Source organism: Salmo salar, chromosome 01 (genome assembly GCF_965601325.2).
Source record: "Salmo salar chromosome 01, fSalSal1, whole genome shotgun sequence".
Lineage (NCBI taxonomy): Eukaryota > Metazoa > Chordata > Actinopteri > Salmoniformes > Salmonidae > Salmo > Salmo salar.
In genome coordinates this window covers 79,316,772-79,342,500 of record NC_138291.1, presented here as the reverse complement: position 1 = coordinate 79,342,500, position 25,729 = coordinate 79,316,772, and the positions used below count along the sequence as shown (strand labels likewise).

The 25,729-nt window shown below is 43.1% G+C and overlaps 2 protein-coding genes across 11 annotated transcripts in view; one reads left to right on the top strand and one right to left on the bottom strand.

Moving 5' to 3' along the window:
* The window catches only part of LOC106612875 (slit homolog 1 protein), a 158,040-nt gene extending 150,966 nt beyond the window's left edge, over positions 1 to 7,074 (top strand). For 5 of the 8 annotated variants that reach the window (XM_014214505.3, XM_014214483.3, XM_014214525.3 and 2 more), the window contains 4 exons: positions 68 to 356; positions 539 to 750; positions 3,151 to 3,183; positions 3,341 to 7,074. In XM_014214505.3, the coding sequence (XP_014069980.1) occupies positions 68 to 356; positions 539 to 750; positions 3,151 to 3,183; positions 3,341 to 3,579 (773 nt within the window). In that variant the 3' untranslated portion in view covers positions 3,580 to 7,074. The remainder of the gene's footprint in view (positions 1 to 67; positions 357 to 538; positions 751 to 3,150; positions 3,184 to 3,340) is intronic. The other 3 variants (XM_014214514.3, XM_014214553.3, XM_014214544.3) reach the window with 1 other exon arrangement.
* Positions 7,075 to 7,389: 315 nt separating this feature from the next.
* LOC106612867 (ligand-dependent corepressor) overlaps positions 7,390 to 25,729 on the bottom strand; it is a 46,537-nt gene continuing 28,197 nt past the window's right edge. For 2 of the 3 annotated variants that reach the window (XM_014214463.3, XM_045722682.2), the window contains exons 7-8: positions 14,670 to 14,802; positions 7,390 to 14,434 (exon numbers count right to left, since the gene is read on the bottom strand). In XM_014214463.3, the coding sequence (XP_014069938.3) occupies positions 9,665 to 14,434; positions 14,670 to 14,802 (4,903 nt within the window). In that variant the 3' untranslated portion in view covers positions 7,390 to 9,664. Of the gene's footprint in view, positions 14,435 to 14,669; positions 14,803 to 17,692; positions 25,671 to 25,729 lie in introns of those variants that run through there. The other variant, XM_014214472.3, reaches the window with a different exon arrangement.

Below are 25,729 nucleotides of genomic sequence, written 5' to 3'. Positions count from 1 at the left end.
ACATCTCTAACCAACATCTCCCTTCTTCCTCCTATCTCTCCTCCCCCTCCTATCCTCCATCTCTCAGGTATGCCCGTGGATGTCCACTCGGCAGCCTTCCGGCTCTGGCAGATCCAGAATGGCTCCAGTTTCCACGGCTGCATCCAGAACCTGTATATTAACAACGAGCTGCAGGACTTCACTAAGACCCAGATGAAGCCGGGCGTGGTGCCAGGCTGTGAACCTTGTAGGAAGATCTACTGCCTGCATGGTATCTGCCAGCCGGACGGGGCACAGGGACCAGTCTGCCACTGCCAGCCGGGCTGGAACGGACCACACTGTGACCAGCCGGCCACCAACCCATGCCAGGGCAGCAAGTAAGTACAAACTCACTTGGGTTATGATGATAATGCATTGCATTTCAACTGGTTTTCACTAAGTCTGAAAATGCAATTCATATGAATGGTTTGAGACAAGTCTTTACATATGTTCAACCCAAGACTCTTAGTCTTAGCTGACCTGTATTGCTGATTGATTTATTTATGTTCCCTCTCCCCAGGTGTGTGCATGGCAAGTGTATTCCCCTGGACCTGCAGTCGTACCGCTGTGAGTGTGTGGAGGGTTACCGTGGTGCCCTGTGTAACCAGCAGGGGGAGCTGTTTAACCCCTGCCGCAGCCACAACTGTAAACACGGGCGCTGCCAGATCTCTGATACAGGAGAGGCCTACTGCCACTGTGAGGCCGGATACACCGGAGAGCTCTGTGATGCAGGTAGGAGACACACACACATTACTACTGTGGATACACTGGAGAGCTCTGTGATGCAGATAAGAGACACACACACATTACTACTGTGGATACACTGGAGAGCTCTGTGATGCAGATAAGAGACACACACACATTACTACTGTGGATACACTGGAGAGCTCTGTGATGCAGATAAGAGACACACACACATTACTACTGTGGATACACTGGAGAGCTCTGTGATGCAGGTAGGAGACACACACACACATTACTACTGTGGATACACTGGAGAGCTCTGTGATGCAGGTAGGAGACACACACACACATTACTACTGTGGATACACTGGAGAGCTCTGTGATGCAGGTAGGAGACACACACATTACTACTTTGGATACACTGGAGAGCTCTGTGATGCAGGTAGGAGGCACACACATTACTACTGTGGATACACCGGAGAGCTCTGTGACGCAGGTAGGAGACACACACACATTACTACTGTGGATACACCGGAGAGCTCTGTGACGCAGATAGGAGACACACACACATTACTACTGTGGATACACTGGAGAGCTCTGTGACGCAGATAGGAGACACACATACATTACTACTGTGGATACACTGGAGAGCTCTGTGACGCAGATAAGAGACACACACACATTACTACTGTGGATACACTGGAGAGCTCTGTGACGCAGATAGGAGACACACACACACACATTACTACTGTGGATACACTGGAGAGCTCTGTGATGCAGATGAGAGACACATACATTACTACTGTGGATACACTGGAGAGCTCTGTGACGCAGATAGGAGACACACACACATTACTACTGTGGATACACTGGAGAGCTCTGTGATGCAGATAGGAGACACACACACACATTACTACTGTGGATACACTGGAGAGCTCTGTGATGCAGATAGGAGACACACACACATTACTACTGTGGATACACTGGAGAGCTCTGTGATGCAGATAGGAGACACACACACACATTACTACTGTGGATACACTGGAGAGCTCTGTGATGCAGATAGGAGACACACACACATTACTACTGTGGATACACTGGAGAGCTCTGTGATGCAGATAGGAGACACACACACACACATTACTACTGTGGATACACTGGAGAGCTCTGTGATGCAGATAGGAGACACACACACATTACTACTGTGGATACACTGGAGAGCTCTGTGATGCAGGTAGGAGACACACATACATTACTACTGTGGATACACTGGAGAGCTCTGTGATGCAGATAGGAGACACACACACATTACTACTGTGGATACACTGGAGAGCTCTGTGACGCAGATAGGAGACACACACACATTACTACAGTGGATACACTGGAGAGCTCTGTGATGCAGATAGGAGACACACACACATTACTACTGTGGATACACTGGAGAGCTCTGTGATGCAGATAGGAGACACACACACACATTACTACTGTGGATACACTGGAGAGCTCTGTGATGCAGATAGGAGACACACACACATTACTACTGTGGATACACTGGAGAGCTCTGTGATGCAGATAGGAGACACACACACACATTACTACTGTGGATACACTGGAGAGCTCTGTGATGCAGATAGGAGACACACACACATTACTACTGTGGATACACTGGAGAGCTCTGTGATGCAGATAGGAGACACACACATTACTACTGTGGATACACTGGAGAGCTCTGTGATGCAGATAAGAGACACACACACATTACTACTGTGGATACACTGGAGAGCTCTGTGATGCAGATAGGAGACACACACACACATTACTACTGTGGATACACTGGAGAGCTCTGTGATGCAGATAGGAGACACACACACATTACTACTGTGGATACACTGGAGAGCTCTGTGATGCAGATAGGAGACACACACATTACTACTGTGGATACACTGGAGAGCTCTGTGATGCAGATAGGAGACACACACACACATTACTACTGTGGATACACTGGAGAGCTCTGTGATGCAGATAGGAGACACACACACACACATTACTACTGTGGATACACTGGAGAGCTCTGTGATGCAGATAGGAGACACACACACACATTACTACTGTGGATACACTGGAGAGCTCTGTGATGCAGATAGGAGACACACACACACATTACTACTGTGGATACACTGGAGAGCTCTGTGATGCAGATAGGAGACACACACACATTACTACTGTGGATACACTGGAGAGCTCTGTGATGCAGATAGGAGACACACATACATTACTACTGTGGATACACTGGAGAGCTCTGTGATGCAGATAGGAGACACACACACACATTACTACTGTGGATACACTGGAGAGCTCTGTGATGCAGATAGGAGATAGAATGTGGACTGTCTGGCATCCTAGTTTACTTAGTTTGTCTCTGTTGTTGCTTGTCTTTGATACCAACAGACCAAGAGGTAATCCAGCCTAAACCAACTACAGGTACCCATGAAAGGATGATTTTGTGTCTGAAACATTTAGCATTTTTTTGTTTAACAAACTTTCTTAAAATGTATCTTAATGTTAAGGTGAGGGGCTTCTCTTGATGTTCATCATACCATAGTCTCAGAATGTGTCTTTATCGTTCCTCCACCCACAGAGTCAGAGTGTCGAGGGGAGCCCGTGAGGGACTTCTACCAGGTGCAGCGTGGGTACACCATCTGTCAGACCACACGCATGGTCTCCTGGGTAGAGTGCTCCGGCGCCTGTGACACGGGTGCCTGCTGTGCCAGCCAGCGAATGAAACGCCGGAAATACACCTTTGAGTGCAGCGATGGAACCTCGTTCAGCGAGGAAGTGGAGAAGACCATCAAGTGTGGCTGCGTGGGCTGCATGTAGCACGCTTCACACAAACCTACTACCGCCACCGCCGAGCGCACCAGAGGGAGAGCGAGAAAGCGAGAGAGAGCGAGAGAGAGAGAGAGAGAGAACCGGAGAGGAGGAAGAAGTAAGAGAACCAGAGAGTATAAAGAAATCTATATAAAACCTCTATCTATATATTATGGACAACAATGTTTGTAAAATAGGACATTTCCTCCCCTTCCATGGCTGTGTGACGTACAGAAACACAGAGAAAACAAACATCAACAACATGGAGAAGTGTGAACAACAACAACCAAACCATTGTATCTGCAACATTGTTTTGAAGGGTTCTAGAGATGCGAAGGTGTTGCATTCAGAGCCAGACATCAACCAACCCCTCATACACACCTGGTCTAAACCTTTGTCCCCTTGGCTCATCCATCCATTAGGCCTCAGATAGCCTAAGCACCCTCTGCTTTCTTTGCTTCCTGAAGGCAGTATGTGTAATATGACGTCCGGCCTGGTCGGGGTGGCAGGAGGGAAGAGGTACAGAGATATAAATAAATAAAAACGACTGGGGGAGGATAGTAGAGTTGGGTTGTAGTTAAGTTTGGTTAGGCAGGGCAGGACAGGACTGGGCTGAGCAGGAGTTGGGCTGGAACTGGACTGTAGCTGATGTGGGCTGGTATAAGCTTGCCTGGACTGTAACTGAGTTGAGCCGGGTTAGGTCGGGTTTAGATGGGCCAGATTGTAGTTGAGCTGTGCTGAGCAGAGCTGGGGCTAGGTCGGGTTTAGATGGGCCAGATTGTAGTTGAGCTGTGCTGAGCAGAGCTGGGGCTAGGTCGGGCTATATCTGGGCTAGGCCGATTTCTTATTGGACTCTATCCTGGAGTTTTTAGAACAAGAGATGTCCATTCTTTTCATTACTGATAAGACCACTGCACTGAATACCAGCACTGAGAATCACAGTCATTTGCCCTTCACAGCACATACACACAACATGCACGCATGCACCACACTAGAGGACATTCTTGTCTGAGCAGAAGGGTCGTTCCATTCGAAGCAGTCAGAAGGGGCTGTCTGATACACATTGTGAGGCAGGTAGACCTTCCATTCCCCTACAGTAGGCTATAAGCTATACCCCCACCTGGAGCAGGCAGTACCCGGTGGAGACCAATCCCCCAGCATGCATTGCCTCAGGATGATTTGCATAAGCCCCCCCCCCCCCCTTTGAGCAGGAGGACGATTAGGCCCCTCCCCTCAATGCCTGCAGTATTAAATGTGTGCAAACTGTTGCATGTGAGAAGTTTGCAAATTGATATGTAGAGCTTTTTATTATGTTTATTATTACGGAACAAAAAGGTTCAGAATATTTGTTTTGTTACGTCTAATTTCAATTATTTGTTTTGCATTGTTTTGTTTTTATTTGTTATTATATTTTGTTTTCTGATGTAACCTAACACCTTTAGCCCTCTCTTTATACAGAAATGCCTAACAGATTCTAATATATATATTTGTATTTCATTTTGGTATAGTATTTTTATATGTTAAAGAGTAAATCTTTGTTTTCTGGAAGCTTCTATTGGAACAGGCAGGATGGCATTTGATTGGTTCCCTAGCTGTTTTTATTTGTTTATTTCACTTGCTCAAACAAGGTAGTTTGTAATTGTCCAAAACAAGGTAGTGAATGGTTGGCCTTGTTGTGTAGGCAGCAGTATTGATGTAGAAACATGTTTAATATTGTATATGTTGTCTTCCATGTGAATATGACATCTAATTCATTTGAAAGTCTGTGTGCTGTTTGTTTTATTTTTTATTTATTTTATCTTAAAGCTTTTTCCTGTAGAGTATAAAAGGCATAATAATTGTTGCTGATTTTCAAAAAATAAAAATAAATAAAAAAAGTTAAAATAAAAACTAGTGTAACAAAAAAAAGCTGTAAGGTATTTGTGACATCACTTAATAGCCAGTTGTGACAGTATTTCCTCCCCTCTGGCTCAGACACATTCCTCATTGGCTGTTGGGCCCGAGTGGGTGGAGTTAAAATGCAAATGAGTGAGATGCCCCTCCCACTCTGAAATACATTTTTCCTGTATTTACTATACCATACTCTGAAATATTGTGAAAGGGTTCTGATCGTCTTGTGTTGATTTTGTTTAAGTATTAGGTTGAATTTCTGTCATTTTAAATTGGGGACATTTTCCGTGGTAGAAGTAATTATAAGATTTAAGTGAAAGTCACAGTCGACTGAAATCAAGCTGCTGTCGGAAGCTTAATTATTGTGGATGTTCACAAAGATGGTGTCTACATTTTGCCTGCATTAAATTGGTGCTGCCATCTTATCATTGTACTGTGGTGGGAGGTGAAAAGATGGTGAGGCCATGGGCTGAATGTCAGCAAACTGTAGACCTGCCATCTTTCTGTACATTTGCCATTGGATCCACTTACAGCAATCCTATTTTAACATGCACAGATAATGCCTGGATTCAATCTGTATCGCTGAAGTTCAGCGTTATAGGGTGATTGAAATTTAAAGGCAATGTTCCAGCGTTAGCGGAGACTGCATTCACGGTAAATTAATTTAGCCCTAGATGTCCCCATTCTGACTGGCTATAGAACACGAATCAGAGATGAAAAGGTGCCAATCGCAGAGTAGAACAGTCCAACCTGAATGTATAAATGTGTATAAATATGAATTGAGCTCACTCCTGAAGCGGTATGGTTCAGCTGTTATCCTGTTTAGTTTCCAGTATAAAGAGACCACATCCTCTTTGTTTTCTAAGTGGGAGACCTACAGGACGGGTTTCCTGCGGAGTAGGATGAAGTTGCCTCTAGACACAGTTCTGTGGTCAGTTTGGTGGTTTTCCCCACTAATGATTAAGGTAAAGCTTTGGGGACGGAATGCTGATCCTAGATCTATGCTTAAGAACAACTTCTACCCAGAGCGTCCTGTTGCAGTGGACTCCTTGTTTGCCCCAATGTTAACCTTGTCTTATATATCCCTGAGGTTATCCTATGTTGTCCACATTGTATGATATTGATGAACTGTCATCTCATCCTTTAGCTTAACGTTTAGCTCTATGCCTCACAGATTTCAACATGAGTTTATCACAGTTCTCACAAAAAGGACTTTCATACTTGCAAACATGGATATTGATCATTGCAATTCAGCCGGATTACATTCATTCTAGGGTGAAACTGTAAAGACTCATCCACCATCCGTGAGAGAACTGTACTCCGTATCATGTCATTGTGAAAAACGCAGTGTCTCTGTTGTATTGAACTGGTAAAAAAAAGGGAAAAAAAGAACAAAAACTATAATAATTCTCTGGTCTGTTTCCTACAGATGTGCTACTTCTGTTGCTTTGGTTGTGTTCCGTTGCAGGTGTGATGGTGGGATTGAACTGAAGTCCCAGTGATGCTGAATGTATGTAGTATCTATCGATCTATCTTTATCTATCGCCACCGACAAAATGTTTACTGAACCTCCTCCACTTTTCATTCATTAAACTTTAATGTGTGTGCTTTTAACATGGACTCTTAACGTGTCTCTTCAATGGTTTGAATGGAGTGTGTGTGTGTGTGTGATTGGGGAGGTAGACAGAGCTACCCAAGTTGGAATAAGGGGTTTTGTTTTGTTCTTTAAACAAAGCATGAAGGTACATTGGAGGAAGAGTACAGTGCAATGTTAATTGTATTTCCATGATGGTATGATGAACATATGAAAGTAATACTTTGATTTGATAATGTGAGGAATACAGTTGTTTTAGTTAAACCTCAGAATGTAGATTAGTGAAAGCCACTGAAGATCACTGAAGATGGAAAAACGAAGCATGACACAAAATATACAATTCAAACATCTTTATATCAACTCCAGCAAGAATACAAAGTCACTAACTTAAAATATGTCTCATTATTGGGATTAACACAAATACATCAGTTATTTATTTTCCAATATACAGAATCCCAAGCTATAAATATCCACAGTAAAGAATAAAACATGTTCAAGTTTGATATTTGGTGGACTGCTTCATGTAGATCTACTGTATGCATTTATCTAGAGTTTTTTTTAAATAACAATATAAAACATGAATTATACCTTTTTGCATTTACAAATTATTACTTTTAAAGTGAAATAACCATAATAAAAATAACACTGTCCTAAAATGTCTTCTTTCTTATGACACAAAACAGAGGTCAGGCTATTGCTGAAGTATGGAAGCATCAAGAAAACGTCTTCCTGAAACAAAATAACAATCTGAGAAATAAAATACACAAAAATAAAACATGCCAGACAGGTTATTTCTGTAACATTGGGATATAGTACAGACTGATCATTTACAAACACTTTTTTTCTCCAACAATTTTCATATATGGTCACCAGGGGTCAGTATACAGCAATATAGTCCAAATAACAGGCAAACACACCCTACCGTACAAGCTCACAAAGTATGGGCAAAACATACGCATCTAAAATTAGATATAACCTGTGGCTCTATGTACTGTAGCATCATTCCCTGGTATCTGCTCTCAAACAGCAGACCTTAAAGTGACCCCCTTCCAAAACAGGTGAAAACTGTCATTAATGCTCATTCAGTACAAGACCCAGAGAGGAAAGGTAACATGCATGCATAGTCTTAGTTAAAGAAGTTTCCGCAACAAAAGCTCGTTTTCAAAAAGAACAAACAAATACATGTTTAATAACAAATAGTTGAGGTGAATACTGCACTTCAAGAGTGGGCTGTTGTTGCACAGGTGAAAGACGAGAAACAAGCATTTAAATGTAAACCCTACAGGTAGCTAAAGCACATGCAACAGCATGTAATGATCACACCAGAGGGAAAACGTCACCATTAAACTAACGAGAATCAGAGAATATAAGGGACAGGATCAGAGATACAAGTGAGGCAGGTGTTAATATCTCACATGCATTGCAAAGAAAAATAACTTGTTAAATTTCAAAACACAACTCGGACAGTTTTTGAAAGTTAAACACAGCTACGATAACAACAGTTATAAGGCTACTGCTCAGGAACAGAAATAACCCCAGAATCTAAAACGAAACAAAGACACGTAAAAGATAACTCATTAGAATAATAAACCATGATGCTTCTTTACACATTCAAAATAAACAGTACATGATGAGAAGCAGAGTGGGTTTATAGCAGGAAGACAGAGGAGAATAGGGAACATGTGGGACTGAACACATGGAGGGAAGTTGTGCATGAAGATACACAGATGTGCATGAAGATACACAGACGTGCAGGTCGGCACCAATGACCAGCTCTATACAATAACCCGGAGAAGAGTTCTGAAGGACCACGTCAACATGACACAATGTGTGCAGAACTGCACCAAATCCATATCTAGAACACTCCCTTTCTCCTCCTACAGTACATGTCTGTGCAATGGCCAGATAAGAGGCTTCACCTGTTAGCAACACATTACTTTACATCTGATGAATAAGGCACCTGATCACAAAAAGTCACACACACTCGCACAACTCTTTGATCACGAGATGGGCTGGAGACATTGATGAATATAGGCTACAGATCTAAGAGTGATGTTCAAGTGAAACCTGGGCTAATTTAAATTGAACGATTGGCTTGCCATGCTGTGCTGCAGTCAGAGAAAATCAATATTTGTTTTTAGCAACATGGTACTGATGTTTTCATGCCATTATTACTAAACCTCACAAAAAAAATGAAAGCGTGGAATAGAGAGTTCTGTGATCATTACAAAACACTAGGCCAAACAAAAAGGTTGAGGACATGGTATGTTGTCGTCTGAATAACTAATAAACCTAGCATCAAACCAAAAATGTCTGACATGTTTCCAATGCAGATATACCCTTATAAAATAATCTCCAGCCCAGTTAGCGAGAATTACACAATACCAAAGCAGAGGCCAGATGGAGTTTTGCCTCTGTATAAAAACACTGGTCTGATCGGAACCCTCTCAGAAAACACAGCAAACACACTAGACTTTAAATATCTTCCCGTCACCATTTGCATTTTGCCTTTGAAGCTTATCTAAAGTGTTGGCATTGCCAAGCTCCCCCCCTTAATATAACCAGCTTGGCTGTTACATTCTTTCTGCACACTACTGTAGCTATTTCTAGCTATTTCTTCCTGGTCCGCTTGGCTGGATTCTGTGTGCTCTCCTGGCTTCTCTTTGTGGCAGCCTTTGGAGTCTCACTCTGAGCTGGTTCATTTGATCTCTTTGTGGCAGGCTTAGAGTTTGCACTCTGAGAGATTGAGGGGGATGGAGTGGCCTCCATCTTCCTTTGTGACCTTGTGAGTACCTGGTCAGGAGAGCCTGGCGTTTTGACATCCATGTTCTGTTGAGACTCAACCTCAATTTCAGCACCTTTGCTCTCAGCACCTTTACTTTCAGCGCCTTTAGTCTCAGATACTCTACTTTCAGAGTGTCTCTTTTCCACCTCTGCCTTCTCTGCTCCAACCTGCTGTTTGTTTGATTCAGTTTTAAGGGTGATGGAAGGAGCAAGGGTGTTTTTCTGTGCTTTTGGTGTCATCGCTCTTTGGGTAGACCTCTGTGGTGATGCACTCCCTTTCCTACTGAGATCTCTTAAGGTTCTACTGCTGCTGCTAGTCTTGACTGATCTCTCCTGGACAGCAGCTTTTGCTGGAGTCTTTCTACTAGGAGATGACTGCGCTCGCTCTGTTTTGACTACACTTGGCTCCTTCACACCTTTATCTCCAGAAACAGATAATTTCTGCCTCTGGGCAGCGGCCGGTTTCAATTTAGTTGGTTTTGCCAATTTCGTCTTTGGGGCTTTAGAGGGTTTGACTTTGGAAGCTTTGAGCTCTTTTCTTGGGGCCCCTTTTGGCTTCTTGGAGCTTTGTTGACCTTGCATCTTCTCACGTATATTGGAGTACTTCCGCAGGATCCGAGCACTGGCTGGGTTCTTGGCCTTCGCTGAGGCCTTCTGGCCGTCGGTTGCCTGTGCCTCTGCAGAGGAGAGATAGGCTTTGGTGGAGATCCGGGTGGCCGTGGTCAGCTCTCTCTTCTCCTTCCCTTTGGGCGTACTTGTACTGACCTCCTGCTCCAGGGCTTTAGCAATCAGCTTCTGGCTCTTAGGGTTGCTCTTCACAGGGGAAGCGATGGCAAACTTCTTCAAGTGTTTCTTCAAGCGCTCGGCCTGCAGGCTAGGGAAGACCCCTTTGGACAGCCCTTGGGACATACCGGGGAAGAGCAGCTGGGTCTCAGAGGGAAGACGTGTGTTCACCTTCTTTACGATGACCATTGATTGGGTTTCTGTTGACTCCATGTACCAGCGGCAGATACTGGCTAGGTCCAAATCATTCTTGAAAAGCATCTGGACAAGGGAGTACCTCTGGTGATCCGAAGACTTGGGCTTGCGAACCCGGCGCTTGCTCTTCCATATCGCTGCCTGTCTGTCTGCCTTGTTCTTGTGTCTGGGCGTTGGTTGTCCCTCTTTGTCTATCTGGACCCAGCCTCTATGCATCTTATCGAACCTGGTGTTGAGAGTAGATATTTTCTGTTGGTTTTCCTCTATGTCTAGTAATTCCAGGAACTTGTGTCGAGACTGTACTGGGGCCTCCAGTTTGGGCAAGAGGAAAGGAGTGACTAAGCTGGAGGGCAGAGGAGAACTGACCAGCAAAGGAGAATCCCTTAGTGGAGACTTGATTGTCCTCTCAGGTTTGACCTTGATGGGTGATGAGAGTCTCACTGGGGATTTCAGCCTCATGGGAGATGCCACTCCACTCCTTTTCTCAGCTGTGATTGGAGCACTGGTTGAGGACGTGGGTGACCTCTGGACTCTCAAAGCGGACTTTCTGTTCTCCACCGACGGGGTAATGGACTGGCTGGCCACTTCAGTTTTACTACTCTCACTCCTCAATGGCATTCTCCCAGGTTTGTCTGAAGCACTGCTGATGGAAGATAGAATTTTGTTATCCATTGAAGTTGGTGCCTCTGGCTTCTTCAGCAAAGTTGGTTCCTCTGAATTCTTCAGGGAAGTAAATTTGCTTGGTTCTCCCTCAGATGGAGCCAATTTGCTTGGTTCTCCATCCTTTTGGGGAATTATTTTGTGTCTTAGTGGACTACTATGTGCTTGCGCCTCACTCTTTTTAATGCTTGTACCCTCTGTGAGAGCAGAAACCTCATTGCTAACTTCCAGACTCACAACCTTTTCAACTTCAACTTCCTTTGCTACTACCACCATTGACGACCTGAGTTTTGGTCTAGTTTGCACCCTAGTTTCCACTGCAGTGTTCTGTGTCTTGCTGGGTTTGGGTTTTGGAGCTGGCTGAGCCCTTTCAACTTTCAGCTCTTCAGAGCTCTGGGTGACTGCACTGGGGACGATAGGAAGAAGAGGAGAGGTAACGGGGAGGGGAGGGTTAAACTTGATGCAGGGGAGTGGGAGGGAGGTAGATGGTTCTGGGGGGACAATGAAAGTAACGGCAACTAGGAGGGGGGGTGAGGCGACAGGGAGGAGGGGCGAGGCAACAGGGAGGGGGGGCGAGGCGACAGGGAGGGGGGGCGAGGCGACAGCTGCTCGCTGTTGCAGTCTGGCTGATCTGAGCGGGTGTCTGGGCTCAGGGTTCCTGGGGGAGTCGACTGGTGTGTCTGCGACTGGAGGAGTGTCAGGAATGCTCAGTCTTGCTGTTATAGGGGCAATAGGGGTCCTTGCGTCAGATGTGATCTGGCTCGCTTCCACAGGGGTCTTCGTGTCAGGCAGGTTCTGAGTTGCTTTAGCTTTAAAGGTTTTTGTGGGATGTTTGGACACAGGGATTTTGATCAGTTCGGCTGGAGGGAGTGAGACTTGAGGAATTTCTGGCATGTTCTCAGAAGGTTTCTCGGATTGTTTCAGAGAGGTCTTAGTGGAGCGTTTAGACTTCGTAGGAGTAGACTCTGGGGTGTTTTTAGCTGTCCGCTCACGCAAACATCTGTCAGACTGCGCTATAGGTCTACCATTCACATATCCACATATAATCATATTCTCGGTCTCAATCACTGCAGTTTCCTTCACCTTTGAAGGAATCACCCGTGCTGGAATACCCTGTTTTTCAGAACACCTTGGAGGTGATTGTTTCACAACTGCCTCATCTGCCTTTTTAGAGGACGAATCAGCATCTGTCTTTTTCTCTTCAGGCACATTGTTGCCGTCACCTGGAGCCAAGTCTGGTTCAACCTTGCCTGTTTCCTGCACCTCCATCCTTTCACTCTCTGTGGGAACCTCAGTGCAAACTTCTCCTCCAGAGCCCTCAGATGGTTTCTGGTCAACTGGACTCTGAGGTTCCAGTGGCTCGGCCTGTTCTTTATCAATTGCACCTGCACTCACTACCTCATTCTCTTCCTTGTTTCCAGTGCTCTCTGTAGAAGGGCTCAGGGATTCAGATTCCTTTTGTTGGGTTTCAGAGATTACGTTCTGGCCCTCTGGCACACTCTGCAGCTGATCCTGGACAAGCTCAGCTTCTTCTGATGTCTTATGTGATGGGTTCACATCTTTCCCCATCACCACCTGCTCTGGGCTTTCACTCAAAACGATGTCATTAATAACACTGTTTAAATCCTGATGTGCGGTCTCGACCACAGTACGAGCTAGACTATCCTCTGGTGCTACACTCAGCCTTGGCTGCTCTGAGTCTGTCCCTGCACTCTGCTCGTTCTCCACTGGGGGACACTGTGAAGGAGATGGAGGGGCAGTCTGTTCTTTGCATTGACTCTGGTCTGTCTGACTAGTCTCAACGATTAGCTCCACCTCACTGGCTGATGTTGCTGCAGTCTCTACATCCCCAGCAAACTCCCTTTCAGCTGAATGCTCTGAGGGAGTTCTCTGACTGACCGTCTCCAAAATACCTCCAATGAAGGGCATATCCACAAGAGGTACACCCTCAGGCTTGCCAGGCAGCTGTTTAGGGGTGACCAGAGTGTTGAGATCTGGCATTGGAGTGAGAGAGTTGCCACTATAGTTGCGGGCGGACTTTCTGGCTAATGTACGGACAGTCTTAAGCTCCCACATCTCCTCCACGTACATGTGACCTCTGGTGCTTTTCCTGGCGTTGTGTCGCGGGAGCCGACGGTGCTGCCATTTCTGGAAACAGTCTGTGATTGGTTTGTCAATGTAGACAATGTCGCAGTGGCCGAGATCAGGGTCGGTTACAAACGGACACACCGAAGAAGAGTCCCTAGGCCGATGGTAGGAAGACCCCTTCAAGGTCTTCCTTGCTGTCCTGGGGGAAACTGGGGGTATGATGGTGGGGGTCTTTTGGGGTGAACTCTGTCTGACCAGTGTATCTCTGGTACGACCAAAGGAGCCTCTTTGTCTTGTTGGATGATTAACATCATTGTGCCTTTTCACAGAGGAGCTGAGGCCATCGCTGTAACTATCTGCTCTGATTGAAGAGTCAGAATTGCCCTGCTGTTTATCCATAGTACTGGCGCGAGCAGGAAGAGAGGTGGTGAGCACACAGGACAGCTTCTTACCATTAGCCAGGCTGCTGGACTTCATGATTTTGATCTTTAGAGGAGCATGGTCACTAAGAGGTTTACTCTCACCGTCCTCTGTGCTTCTGAGAAGGTTTGCCAAAGCCTTAGACTCCCCTGGGCCAGATTTACGGAGATCTAAGGCTGGCCCAGCGGCCCCAGATACATTTCTAGACACATCAGTCTCAGGGGTCTGCTCTGGGGCTGCCAACCTGCTACTCCTGGTACCAACTGTCTCTCCCCCCTCCACCAGTCCTTTGGGAGTAGAAGCCATGGGAAGTTTCTGGCCAGTCCTCCCCTTCTCCAGGGTCTCCAGGCAGGGTTCAGGGCTAGGACCCTGGAGGACGCCATGCTTGACTGAGCAAGAGGTTTTGAAGGCAGAGGCTGGTGCTGTGCTGGAGGAGGATATTGCCTTGACCTATAACAAAGAGAACAATGAGGTTATTCACTACCATAACTTAGTTATTACATAGACAAAACATATTCACGCCACAGAGCCTTAGTCTCTTTAACTTCCAGGCTGTATCTTTTTGTTAATGTATTAGGCATCTGCGTCGTGTTTTGTTAGTTATTGTCCCTGAAAGGCAATCAGAAATGATCTATTCAAATGTACTGAATTGAAAATACACAATGAGAGCAATGCCTATACAGACCTCTGTCTGTAGGAAGCCCAGAGCATCGACAATCTGCCTCTGGTGATGCAGACACAGCTTCGCCATGAACTGGTCCAGCGTCGAAGTGGACTGGAGGTCCCTGGCCTTCGCTGGACTCAGCTCCAGACATTCACTGCAAGACAAACAGTACAAGTATGTTTATATTTAATGTCATGAATATAAATGTAGGCTTCATTTTCCAAAAGCATATAAAAAATTTTTTATGGAAACAATTAGAAAGAAAAAAAATAAGTCAGGTTATAACCACATGGACCATAATGAGAGTTACGATAGCTATAGGTTCTTAAAATGTTGTCATACAGTGGGATAAATGCATTAAGGCATACCACTTTCCCTATGGAGATTAATAAAGTATTCAATGTTATCATGAAAACGCTAAAGGCGTCAGCATGCTTCAGTTCGGCTGGCAGCTTTCCAAGCTTGGTTAGCCGAAAGAGTGTGCTCGCATACTCCCTTAAAAAGCCAGTATACACTTCAGCAAAATAGTCTGAATTAATCTAACAAAATCGGTCATTAATTTTGACTACTTTACCAAGCAGATCTTACGCTTCGAACACACCTACAGTGTCCTTGTGCAAAATGGTACGCAGCATCATCTGGATGTGTGTGCAACACAAGTTCAACATTCACCTTCTGCTACCATTTCTGTCAAGTGGTCCACACATACAGTTTGACACCTACGTTCGATAAATCCAACGTATCCAGCACACAGAATGCACTGCAACTGCCTCTGCAACACAATGCTGCAAGGCAACCACTGCGTTTCATTGGAAATGAATGTAATTCTGGTGTACCAAAATGCAATGACGCTGTCGGTGTGTGCATTTTTGCATCTGACCAATCGCCGACTACGGGGCGTTGACTTCGGCTATCAACTTTGGTTTGCCTGGAGAGAAAAACAAAATTTGCCCGCACAGCCGAAAAAACCCTTGACGATGTCCAAAACTAATAAAAATGTCACAAATGTCATCATAATGTATGCACAAAATGTATCGTCTGTGCTAGGAAAAAAATCATAAAAATGGGGAACAGCAATTGATCCACAAGTCAATGTTCAGTTCAGTTCAGTTTTAGTGAAACCTAAACCAAACATTGATTTCACTTGTCCATGTCAGCATTTCCAGCAGGCCTGGATATCCTCTAAAATTCTATCCATTCATCTATAGCAGTGGTTCCCAAACTTATTATAGTCCCGTACCCCTTCAAACAATCAACCTCCAGCTGCGTACCCCCTCTAGCACCAGGGTCAGCGCACTCTCAAATGTTTTTTTGCCATCATTGTAAGCCTGCCATACACACACTGTATGATACATTTACTAAACATATGAATAAGTGTGAGTTGTCACAACACGGCTCATGGGAAGTGACAAAGAGCTCTTATAGGACCAGGGTACAAATATGAATAATCAATAATTTTTCGCTTAATTTAGCCATCTTACATATAAAACTTTATTTGATCATCAAAAATGGTGAAGGGGTAATGAGAAGGGTGTACATGAAAGGATGCACATAACTCTGCAATGTTGGGTTGTATTGGAGAGAGTCTCAGTCTTAAATCATTTTCCACACACAGTCTGTGCCTGTATTTAGTTTTCATGCTAGTGAGGGCCTTGAATCCACGCTCACATAGGTACATGTTTGCAAAGGGCATCAGTGTCTTAACAGCCTGATTTGCCAAGGCAGGATACTCTGAGCGCAGCCCAATCCAGAAATCTGGCAGTGGCTTCTGATTCAATTTATTTTTTACAGAACAGCTTGCTGCAATTTCGATGAGGCTCTCTTGTTCAGATATTGGTAAGTGGACTGGAGGCAGGGCATGAAAGGGATAACGAATTCAGTTGTGTCATCCATTTCGGTAAATGACCTGTGTAATTGTGAACCCAACTCACTCAGGTGCTTCGCTATATCACATTGTCTGTAAGCTTGAGTTCATTTGCACACAAAACAATCATACAATGATGGAAAGACCTGTGTGTTGTCCTTGTTAATGCAGAGAGAGAAGATTTTTTCAATTTTGTCCTGCACATTGAATATAGTTGCGGAGAGTCTCCGTAATCCTAGATTCAGATCCTTCAGGTGAGAAAAAAAACATCACCCAGATAGGCCAGTCGTGTGAGAAACTCGTCATCATGCAAGCGGTCAGACAAGTGAAAATGGTCAGTAAATAAGAGCTTAAAGTGGTCTCTCAATTTTTTTTAAACGTGTCAATATTATGCCCCTTGATAACCAGCGCACTTCTGTATGTTGGAAAAGCGTTACATGGTCGCTGCCCATATCATTGCATAGTGCAGAAAATACATGAGCTTTAACAAAGTCAACCCTTTTCACTGTGGTGTCCAAAACATCTTTCAAGCTGTCAGGCATTCCCTTGGCAGCAAGAGCCTCTCGGTGGATGCTGCAGTGTACCCAAGTGGCGTCGGGAGTAACTGCTTCCACGCGCGTTACCACTCCACTATGTCTCCGTCATGGCTTTTGCGCCATCAGTACAGATACCAACATGAGCAGCAGCTACGATTGGCTACATACGGACCGTTAGTGGAATTCGGTTAATGTGATTGGATGTTAATTATTTGACTAGGCTACCTGTATTTTACATTATGTTGTTATTTCGCTGAACACTAGATGGCTTAATTATATTTTTGGCAGTGTATAGCCCCGTTGGAAAATATAAATGGACTGTTTGAAAATGTGAAGAAAAAAAACATGAATCACACTTTTTTTTGGCGTACCCCCGACTGCATTGCACTTGGGAACACCTAATCTATAGAATGAACGTGGAACCATTACAAACACTTTCAACACCTTTTAATCCATGCCCTGACAAATTGAGGCTGTTCTCAGGGCAAAAGGGGGGTGCAACTCAATATTAGGAGGGTGTTCCTAATGTTTTGCACACAGGGCACATTCATCCACCATTTAGTGGCACATTTTTTTTTACTTGAAAGTTTTTTTTAAATATTATGCTAAAAGTGTTCTGGTTGAAAAAGACGACAGAGAATTCATTTTCACAATAACATTTATTAGAAGAATAGGTGATTTTGAAAAGTGATTATTTCGTCCAGTGAATGACCTGTTACAGCTGATCTTTTTCAAAATGGCGTTTTTTCCTTACAGGATACATTGAGTAAATTCTTACACATGCACAAAGACAATTAATCATTGGTGCCCCAGGTTCAATGCAACATACATAAAATCAAGATAATAACCACTTCACTTCAAAGATTACATAGCATATTTTATTAGTCAAGTTGTCAAATCAAAATTGCATTCAAAATTGGAAAATGTACTAGTGCAATCAAATTAACTTACTGATTAAGTCCTCTCTACTAGAAAGACAATTGACCATAGCCAAGAAGTTCTAATAACATAGTACAAAAAGAAAAACATTCATAAATTACAGTAGAAAAATGTAAGTATTATGAGTCTGCCAAACTGTAAATGGCAATTACTGAAATGAGGTCCAGTTAGATTTAGGTGTACCTGCTATCTGAGCATCTGACTACATAAACCAAACAAATAACAGTTTTATTTCATGTTTTTGCCTTGACTACTGAATTAGGTATTTCATATATGAAACCGAATTGCTTATAGGACACGAAAGCTGGAAATAAGATTATATGAAATATTTTCTCTTTTATAATTCTTTCAAAAGTCCCTCAGTCCTCTATGTTTGAAGTGTAATGTCCCAAGCATTGCAAGTCATCCCATTTAGACCACAGCATAGGGCTAAAAAGGGCTGCTTTCAAACGTTTGAAAAGGAATAACTTGCTATTACAGACTCAATATAGTACAGTCTTAATCTAAAAGCCGTAGAGCTGTCAAACCAAAGATAAGTAGCAACATATAGGCTACCAAGCAGAGCTCTGAGTCAGAAGGGCTTAGAGCGACGTAATAGAAAGGATTGCTCAAAGAGAACATCCAACAAAATAAATCTTCCCAACAAACCACAATTTAAAAAATAAAATAAATTATACATTGCACTTGCATTAGAATAATTGTGTTAATCGGAAGAGGTTTGACTAACGCAGTGTGAATCTACACCAGTTTTTAAATTAGGCCGAGCAAAATGGATGATTGAATGCATTTTTTTTTCTCTTCAAGGATTCACATTTTCCACAGATGCTCAGAGAGTAGGTCCAAATGTATTCTGTTAAACAGTAGTTAATTATCAACGCAGTGTGATAACTATGGTGTCTGAGGCACTGTGGGCTGGAGACATAAATGCAGCTTAAAAAAACATGTTTGGCAAACATCTTACCTGAACTGAGTTTACATAGACATTCATTGCGTTTTAAAATGATAAAAAATAAAAAACTACAGAGATAAAATTGGATGTTTTGGCTCAAACACAGGACCACCTTCAGTCAAAGAATAATTGTGCAAAAAGCCAAAAAACAATCCACATGCAACTTAAAAATCAGAGAGAAAAAAAAAGCTAAACTGAAACAGCCACGGTTTAGCCTAAACTAGTATCTGACCCATTTTTGGTGTATGTTGGATTTTGTTTACAGGACTTCAAATCCCTGCTATGCCTAAGTGTATAGACAGTACCTGAAGGAGTGAGGGGTGTGTGTTTTGTCCCTGAGGGTTTCCGTCTCTCTCTCTCTCCACTTTTCTTTCAAAATTGGGGAGTTAATATCTGACCACGATAATATGAATATGTACATGACAATTCACATGTGTTTTCTCAACAAAAAGGACGGGGGAGACGAGCAGAAATAGAGCAAGAGACAACGACAGCAAGAACAGAAGGGACAGATATTTCACAAACACTTTCAAAAAAAAAAAATGCTCCCGTGTTATTTACCTTAGAATTCATAGAGGGAGTAAAAATGATTTAGCAAACATTAAGAACACATGGTATATATGAGTTAGTTACACAAATCTTAAAGTAGGCCACTGTATAGATCATGGCCGGTTTTGACTAAGAATTCTAGTCTCAAAGTTTGTCTGTGTGACAATAATTTGCCTTGCATACACTTCCGTGTTTTCAACGAATCCTTCACCTACAAGATTCAACCAATTCCACTTCACATAGCCAACAATACAACACGTGCTGCCTTCAATCCACACACCGGCAATCATGCAAAATCTAATTCCTTCATACATTTTCCTAAATATAAAAAGGTATTTAAGTTTAAATGTCATCAGCAATTTCATTAATAGAAGTAGTTTTATACGTTCAAATATTACAGAACAGTAGTCTGCGCTCAGGAGTGCCACTGCTATTCAAATAAACTCTAAAAAGCAGACAAAGCTTTGACATTTACAACAACCCCAAACACACCTTTGCAGTATACTATACACATACTGTATGTGCACACTGTCTTTAATCAAAGTCCTTTTTAGAGACCGCTTTTACTATGGAAACCATAGACGTAACCTCGTTAACATCCAGTCAAAACAGAATGGAAAATGAGAAAGTAGTTTTGACATCTCAGCTGTACTTCCCTGAATCTGTGATAAGAGCTAAATATAACTCTACTATATACCAATAAGCAATATATTTATTTGTATGTATACACACACACACTCAACTAGATTTATATATGTATCTGTAAAATCTGTCTCTGAGTATAGTTTGGTAGAATTAGTGTTAAAACTGTTTACATTCAGGGCTATTTAAGTTACGAGAAGCATCGTCCTCTCCTTAAATATGGCATGAGTCAAAGAACTACAACATCTATCATGTCAAGATAAATCATCACATTGACTTGAAGGGTCTGCAAATGTTGAGTGTCATCGATGTGTTATTAAGTGTTTAGGTTCGAATCAAATTTCTGACTAATTGGGAAGAATGGCTAGAAGATACTCAAAAACACAACATTAGTAGAAACATTTACCTAACATAGAAAAACCAATCACCACAGTACATCTAAAACTTCCTCACCTTTAACATAGAGTCAAGCAGGGTGCACAAAACTTTTACGGAACCTTGAATTATTCACAAAAGGGTATAAATCCCAGTTCTTCATTTTGAGTAGTCTCATAGAACCGCCTTATCCAAGATCATTTTTGCTCATTTCAACCTTTGCCAAGTTATTTTCAAGTCATCTCAAAACATCAATTATTCCATAGCTGAATGGACCTGATAGGTCATGGACGGCAAATCACTAAACTGATGACAACAATAGCAAGATTATGGCATATATCTAAAGCAGCAAGTCAACAAATATCTAGCAGAGTTAAGCACATCAACCTGTACTGCAAGAGAGCTTTTGCCCATATCCCTGGCTTGTGTTTATGGGATGTTGCTACATCCGTACACCACTGCCTCAAAGTTGTAATTATTTGACAAGAGGGTCAGTCCTTTTCTAGAAATGAGGTAGTAGAAACCAACAGATTTGCTACTGTAGATGTGTGTTATTTCAACATTAAAGACAGACATCACAGGTTCCATACGTGGTGTTAACACGAGTCTCACTTGTTTTGTATCATGCAAGAATGGATAGCATGCAAAATGCTAATAAAAAAAAACAGAGCTGTAAAAACTTATCCTGGAATTGTTTCTCTCCAAATAGTGTAACCTTGGATCAGTATTTGGACTTAAAATGGCAATGTATTTTTTTAAATGGCAGGCAATTACCTAGGACCAAGGCTCCAAGGTAACCCAGAAAAGCCTTGCAACTCAAAATGTTAGTTTACTCCGATTAAAGTAATTTACTTTACTTTTTTCTTTGTGGCCCGTCCGCTACTAAATGGACTCACCCTCAAACAAAAGATGCCAATTACCAATTTCAATAAAATTAACTAAAAGAAAATCTATTGTAACTCCTGTGAAGCATATGCCTGGTCTTGGGGGTTAACTATATATGGCTATTCATGTTGATCACAGTTAGTTTGCAAGGTCATCAAAAGATTCTGCATATAGACGGGTTAGCTGACGTCACAAAAACGATGCACGTGCGTCAATGGGGCAGAAGTCAGTGACAAGAAGCTGCCATGTGGGGAATTGGAGGTGGCTTGTTGTATCTTGTTATTGATACCAGGTCTTGTTTTGAGGTGTTTTGACTTTTCACGTCTATGCTAATATGGCAAAAACGAGCTAGTTAGCTAACCAACATATAACAAGGTATTTGAGAGACAAGTGCTCATTGTGCACATTTATTTATGTTTTCAATAAAGACTTGGGGGAGGAAATAGTTCCCATGCTGTCAACAATCCTTTGATTCTAAGCCAACCCTGCCGGTTTCGCTCCACAGTTGCGCACGCATCAGTTTTGTTGCTAAACAACCCACCCATCTATATACAATGTACATTTAAAAGTAGGAATTAAATTAACACCAATTAGTGGTCACCATCCTTATATCCACCTACAAGACTAAAGGACATGTCACCGAGATTCTGAAATGCTACATTGTCCTTTTTAAACCTTTTTTTTTTTTAAACCTGAAAAGGAGACTGTATGGCCAGCCTTGCCTGAGGAAAGTTCTTGTTTTCTGCATTTCATGTGATAGTGAAGTTTTAGGAATAATCTCTTTATTAAGAGTTTATAGCTATGTGTTCACCGTAGGCCGAAATACAACTTGATAAACACACGTAATTCAAATGCTTGTGTAAATGTCTCATTTACATCTAACCCATTTACGATTTACATGAATGTCGGCAATGTGTGTGTGGATCTCAAGTTAGGATTTTGGCCCAGTCTCAAGAATGCTGCATAAGAACTTACTGGGTTAAGAGTTAGAAGGAGAAAAAACATCTTAATGTGTCTTTATCTATAAAGATTTCCAAGAAATATACTAATAAAACCTGTCTGATGACAGTAATAAAGTACTGTAATATAATCCTGATACAAGGACCATAGGGGCTTGATCCAACATTCTGGAATGTACTGAGGTATAACTGTTGATAGGGTGAGTAGTAGCATACATATATACTCAGTAGTTTGGACAAATTCACAGCCAGACGCCATGTTGCTGCTCTCAAGCATTCTATTTACGATGAGCATTTGGATTCTAGTTCCGATTCTAGAATTAGGTAGGTAAACTTGGTGTACAATTCTGAGATTTCCATAAACAGTTATTGGTCGGTATTACCATGGAGGAACAAATATGGCATTGGTGGAACTATGTGATGTCGTCTAAGAGCATCATGATGTTGAAACTGCAACGGACCATCTATGCTTCTGCATATTGTACACTTCTCCACATCATTTCCTTAGTGTTATGTGCCACATGGTGAAAACCTGTTTGAGACGCATCAATTTAAGGTACTATAAAGCTGCAATCTAACATATGATCAGGAAAAGATAAATAAAATCATGAATTTTTGGAATACAGTTAAGATAAAAAAGAAAAGTTTAAGAATGAACATTTCCACCTGTCCCTTGTCTTTACCTTCTATTAAGTAGGGACAGTCATCCCTAGATGTAACGACACTACCTGAAGTTTGTTGTGCTCAGATTCAAATTGAAAGATTAAAAAATGTCCAGAAGGCTCAAATGGTAAATAAATTCTATGGAGATCGGTTAAGGTAGGATGTGAGAACACCTGAAAAGGTTGGTGCACATATCAGTCAATGGTAAGACGCCCAAAAATGTCTGTTTGTGGATGTACAAACTAGATTTCCCCTTTTTCAGATGATACAAGAGGCATGGAAATAAGTAAGCTATATATCTATCAGAGAGGTATGTTTGTGTATAGATATCTAACATAGTATATACAGTTTTGATAAAGATCGAGATATGCATTCTGACAAGTACTGCAGCCCCACAAACATTATCCTGAGTTGTGGTGAAGGCTACGAGTGAACACAAGTAACAAAATGTTCCATTCTTCCTACAACCGCAGAATGTGACATATCGGAGTGGTTGTAATCTGGCGTGCTTTTGGAGAGTTTAGTTCTGAGGTTTGGTTGGTAACTAAGAAGGTGGTGAAATTGTGGACAGGGGAATCTGTTCTCCCAACAAACAAACAAACTTTACATTAAGATATTCAGTAGTAGACAATGGTTGCATGCATCCTTGCAACCGCATATTATTTTTGCTGCAGTTTGGTCTATTCAATCTCAGGTGTGCATTTGCTAAACAGTGACAGGGAGAGAGGTTCTGTGCACCAGCATTTGACTTCAAGATCACAAAGTAAAATAATAAATAAGAATTTCCTATTTATATTAAATATTAATAGGGAGTTTAAAATACAAACAAGCCTTGATTCTACATAACCAATAACATGTTGAGGGCTGCGCATGCATCATGCTAATGACCCAAACAAATACATGTTCTGGTGTCGCCAACCTGGGTGCTAGAGGTCTGCAGGCTTGTGTTTCAGCCCAGCATTGGCACACGATACAGCTAATCCCTTGCCCACCAAGGCCTTGTTTATATTGAACCAGGTGTCTTAGTGCTGGGCTAGAATAAGACCCCTACATCCTGTACTTCTCCAGGACATGGTAGGAGACCGCTGGTCTAAGTGCTGTAATAACTAGGGTACTGCTTAGGATTATGTTGGCACCGTATCTAAAGCAGTGTTTTAGGTTGAACCGTTAAAATATTGTATTGTATAAAGGGCAGCACAATCATAAAAACTACCAAAACATATTTCAAATACGGATTGTTTTAAACAATGTCTAGGGATATTGGCAAGCTAAAGAGTTAAGAGAGAGACACTTTAGTGTCCGATTGACTTGAACAGCCGCCACATAGTAGGCTTTATAAATATTTAAAAACAATTAAAGACCTAAGATGAATAGGTCAGATTGATTCAGAGGATTGACCAGAGTAAATATAAGTGCTTTTGGAATAAATCAACATATAAAAACAGGTTATTTGTGTACTATATAGACTCAGTCACTGCCACTGTCTGACAAATGCAAACGATTACCTGGTCTGGGTAAAAACATCTCATCATCGTCAACAAGTACTGCGTCATCAACAAGTACCTTGGCAGCAGCAAATGGGGATCCTAATAAAATCACTTGTCTGGTGAGAGGCCTGTGCCGAGCAGCTCCCTGCCATTTTCTCTGGGCAGAGACTGTCTCCCCTCACACAGCGACTCCTGGGGGTCTAGGGGCGCATCAGGAGCTTCTTTGCCCTCTGGGGCCTCCGTACCCTCCAGTTCCTCCATGTGGCTCATCAGCTTCAGCTTCTTCTTGGGCGGGTGTTTCAGGGTGCCAAGGCGCTCCTTGACTTTATACTCCAGAGTGCTGTGAGGGATCCCATAGACGGTCTGAGCCTTGGACACGCTCATCTTCCCCCCCATAACCACTTCTATAGCTTCTTCTAGCAGCTCTGTGTTGTACTGACGGTATCTTCCCCTCTTCTTCCTCGGCTGCTTGTTGCAGAGGTCTGCCTCAGGGTCAGAGGTAGGGTACTGCCCCCCAGAGGCAGGGCGGTCTGCGTCAGATGAACCCCAGTACTCCCCATCTCTTCCAGGACCGTCCAGACCTCCACTGCTTCCCCGGCGACCGTGTTTGGGCAGGATGGACCTCAGCCTCTTCCCCAGGCTGTTCTCACAGTGGGGGCTAGGGAGGCTGTAGGAATCAGAGCTCAGAGAGCCCCAGGAGAGGTCCACCCCAAGGCCTCCTAGGCCTCGCACCTGCGGGATTTTGAGGTCGACGGGAGGGGAGTGAGAAAGGGAGAGCCCCTGGTCTCTCCGGGCCTCCTGGAGGATTGCCTTCCCACAGGAGGGGGACTTGAAGAGCCCCGCGGCCTCCAGCAGGCTCGGTAGGTCTTTGAGGTGGTCCCCGGCTCCGCTGTTGGCCCGGAGCTTCAAGAGGGCCCCGAAGTGGGTCTTGGAGGCCCAGGACGGAGAACCATACCTAGAGAGAGAGAGGTGGTCGAAGGGTCTGGAGGTGTGGTTCTGGTTGGGAGACAACTCGGTGTCGGAATCCTGGTTCACTTCCTGTTTGATGTACGGCGCATGACCGAGTGGCGAGGTGGGCTTTAAAGGGGCGGAGTGGCCGAAATTCTCCCTCCTCCTCCCATCCTGCAGGCTCCTCATAGGCAGCCCGGCCTGTCCGTCAGCTCTCAGGGAACGCCTGATTGGATGGAAGGAAATTTGGTGTAAGCAGAGCTTGCACAGTGCTTTATTCTTTCT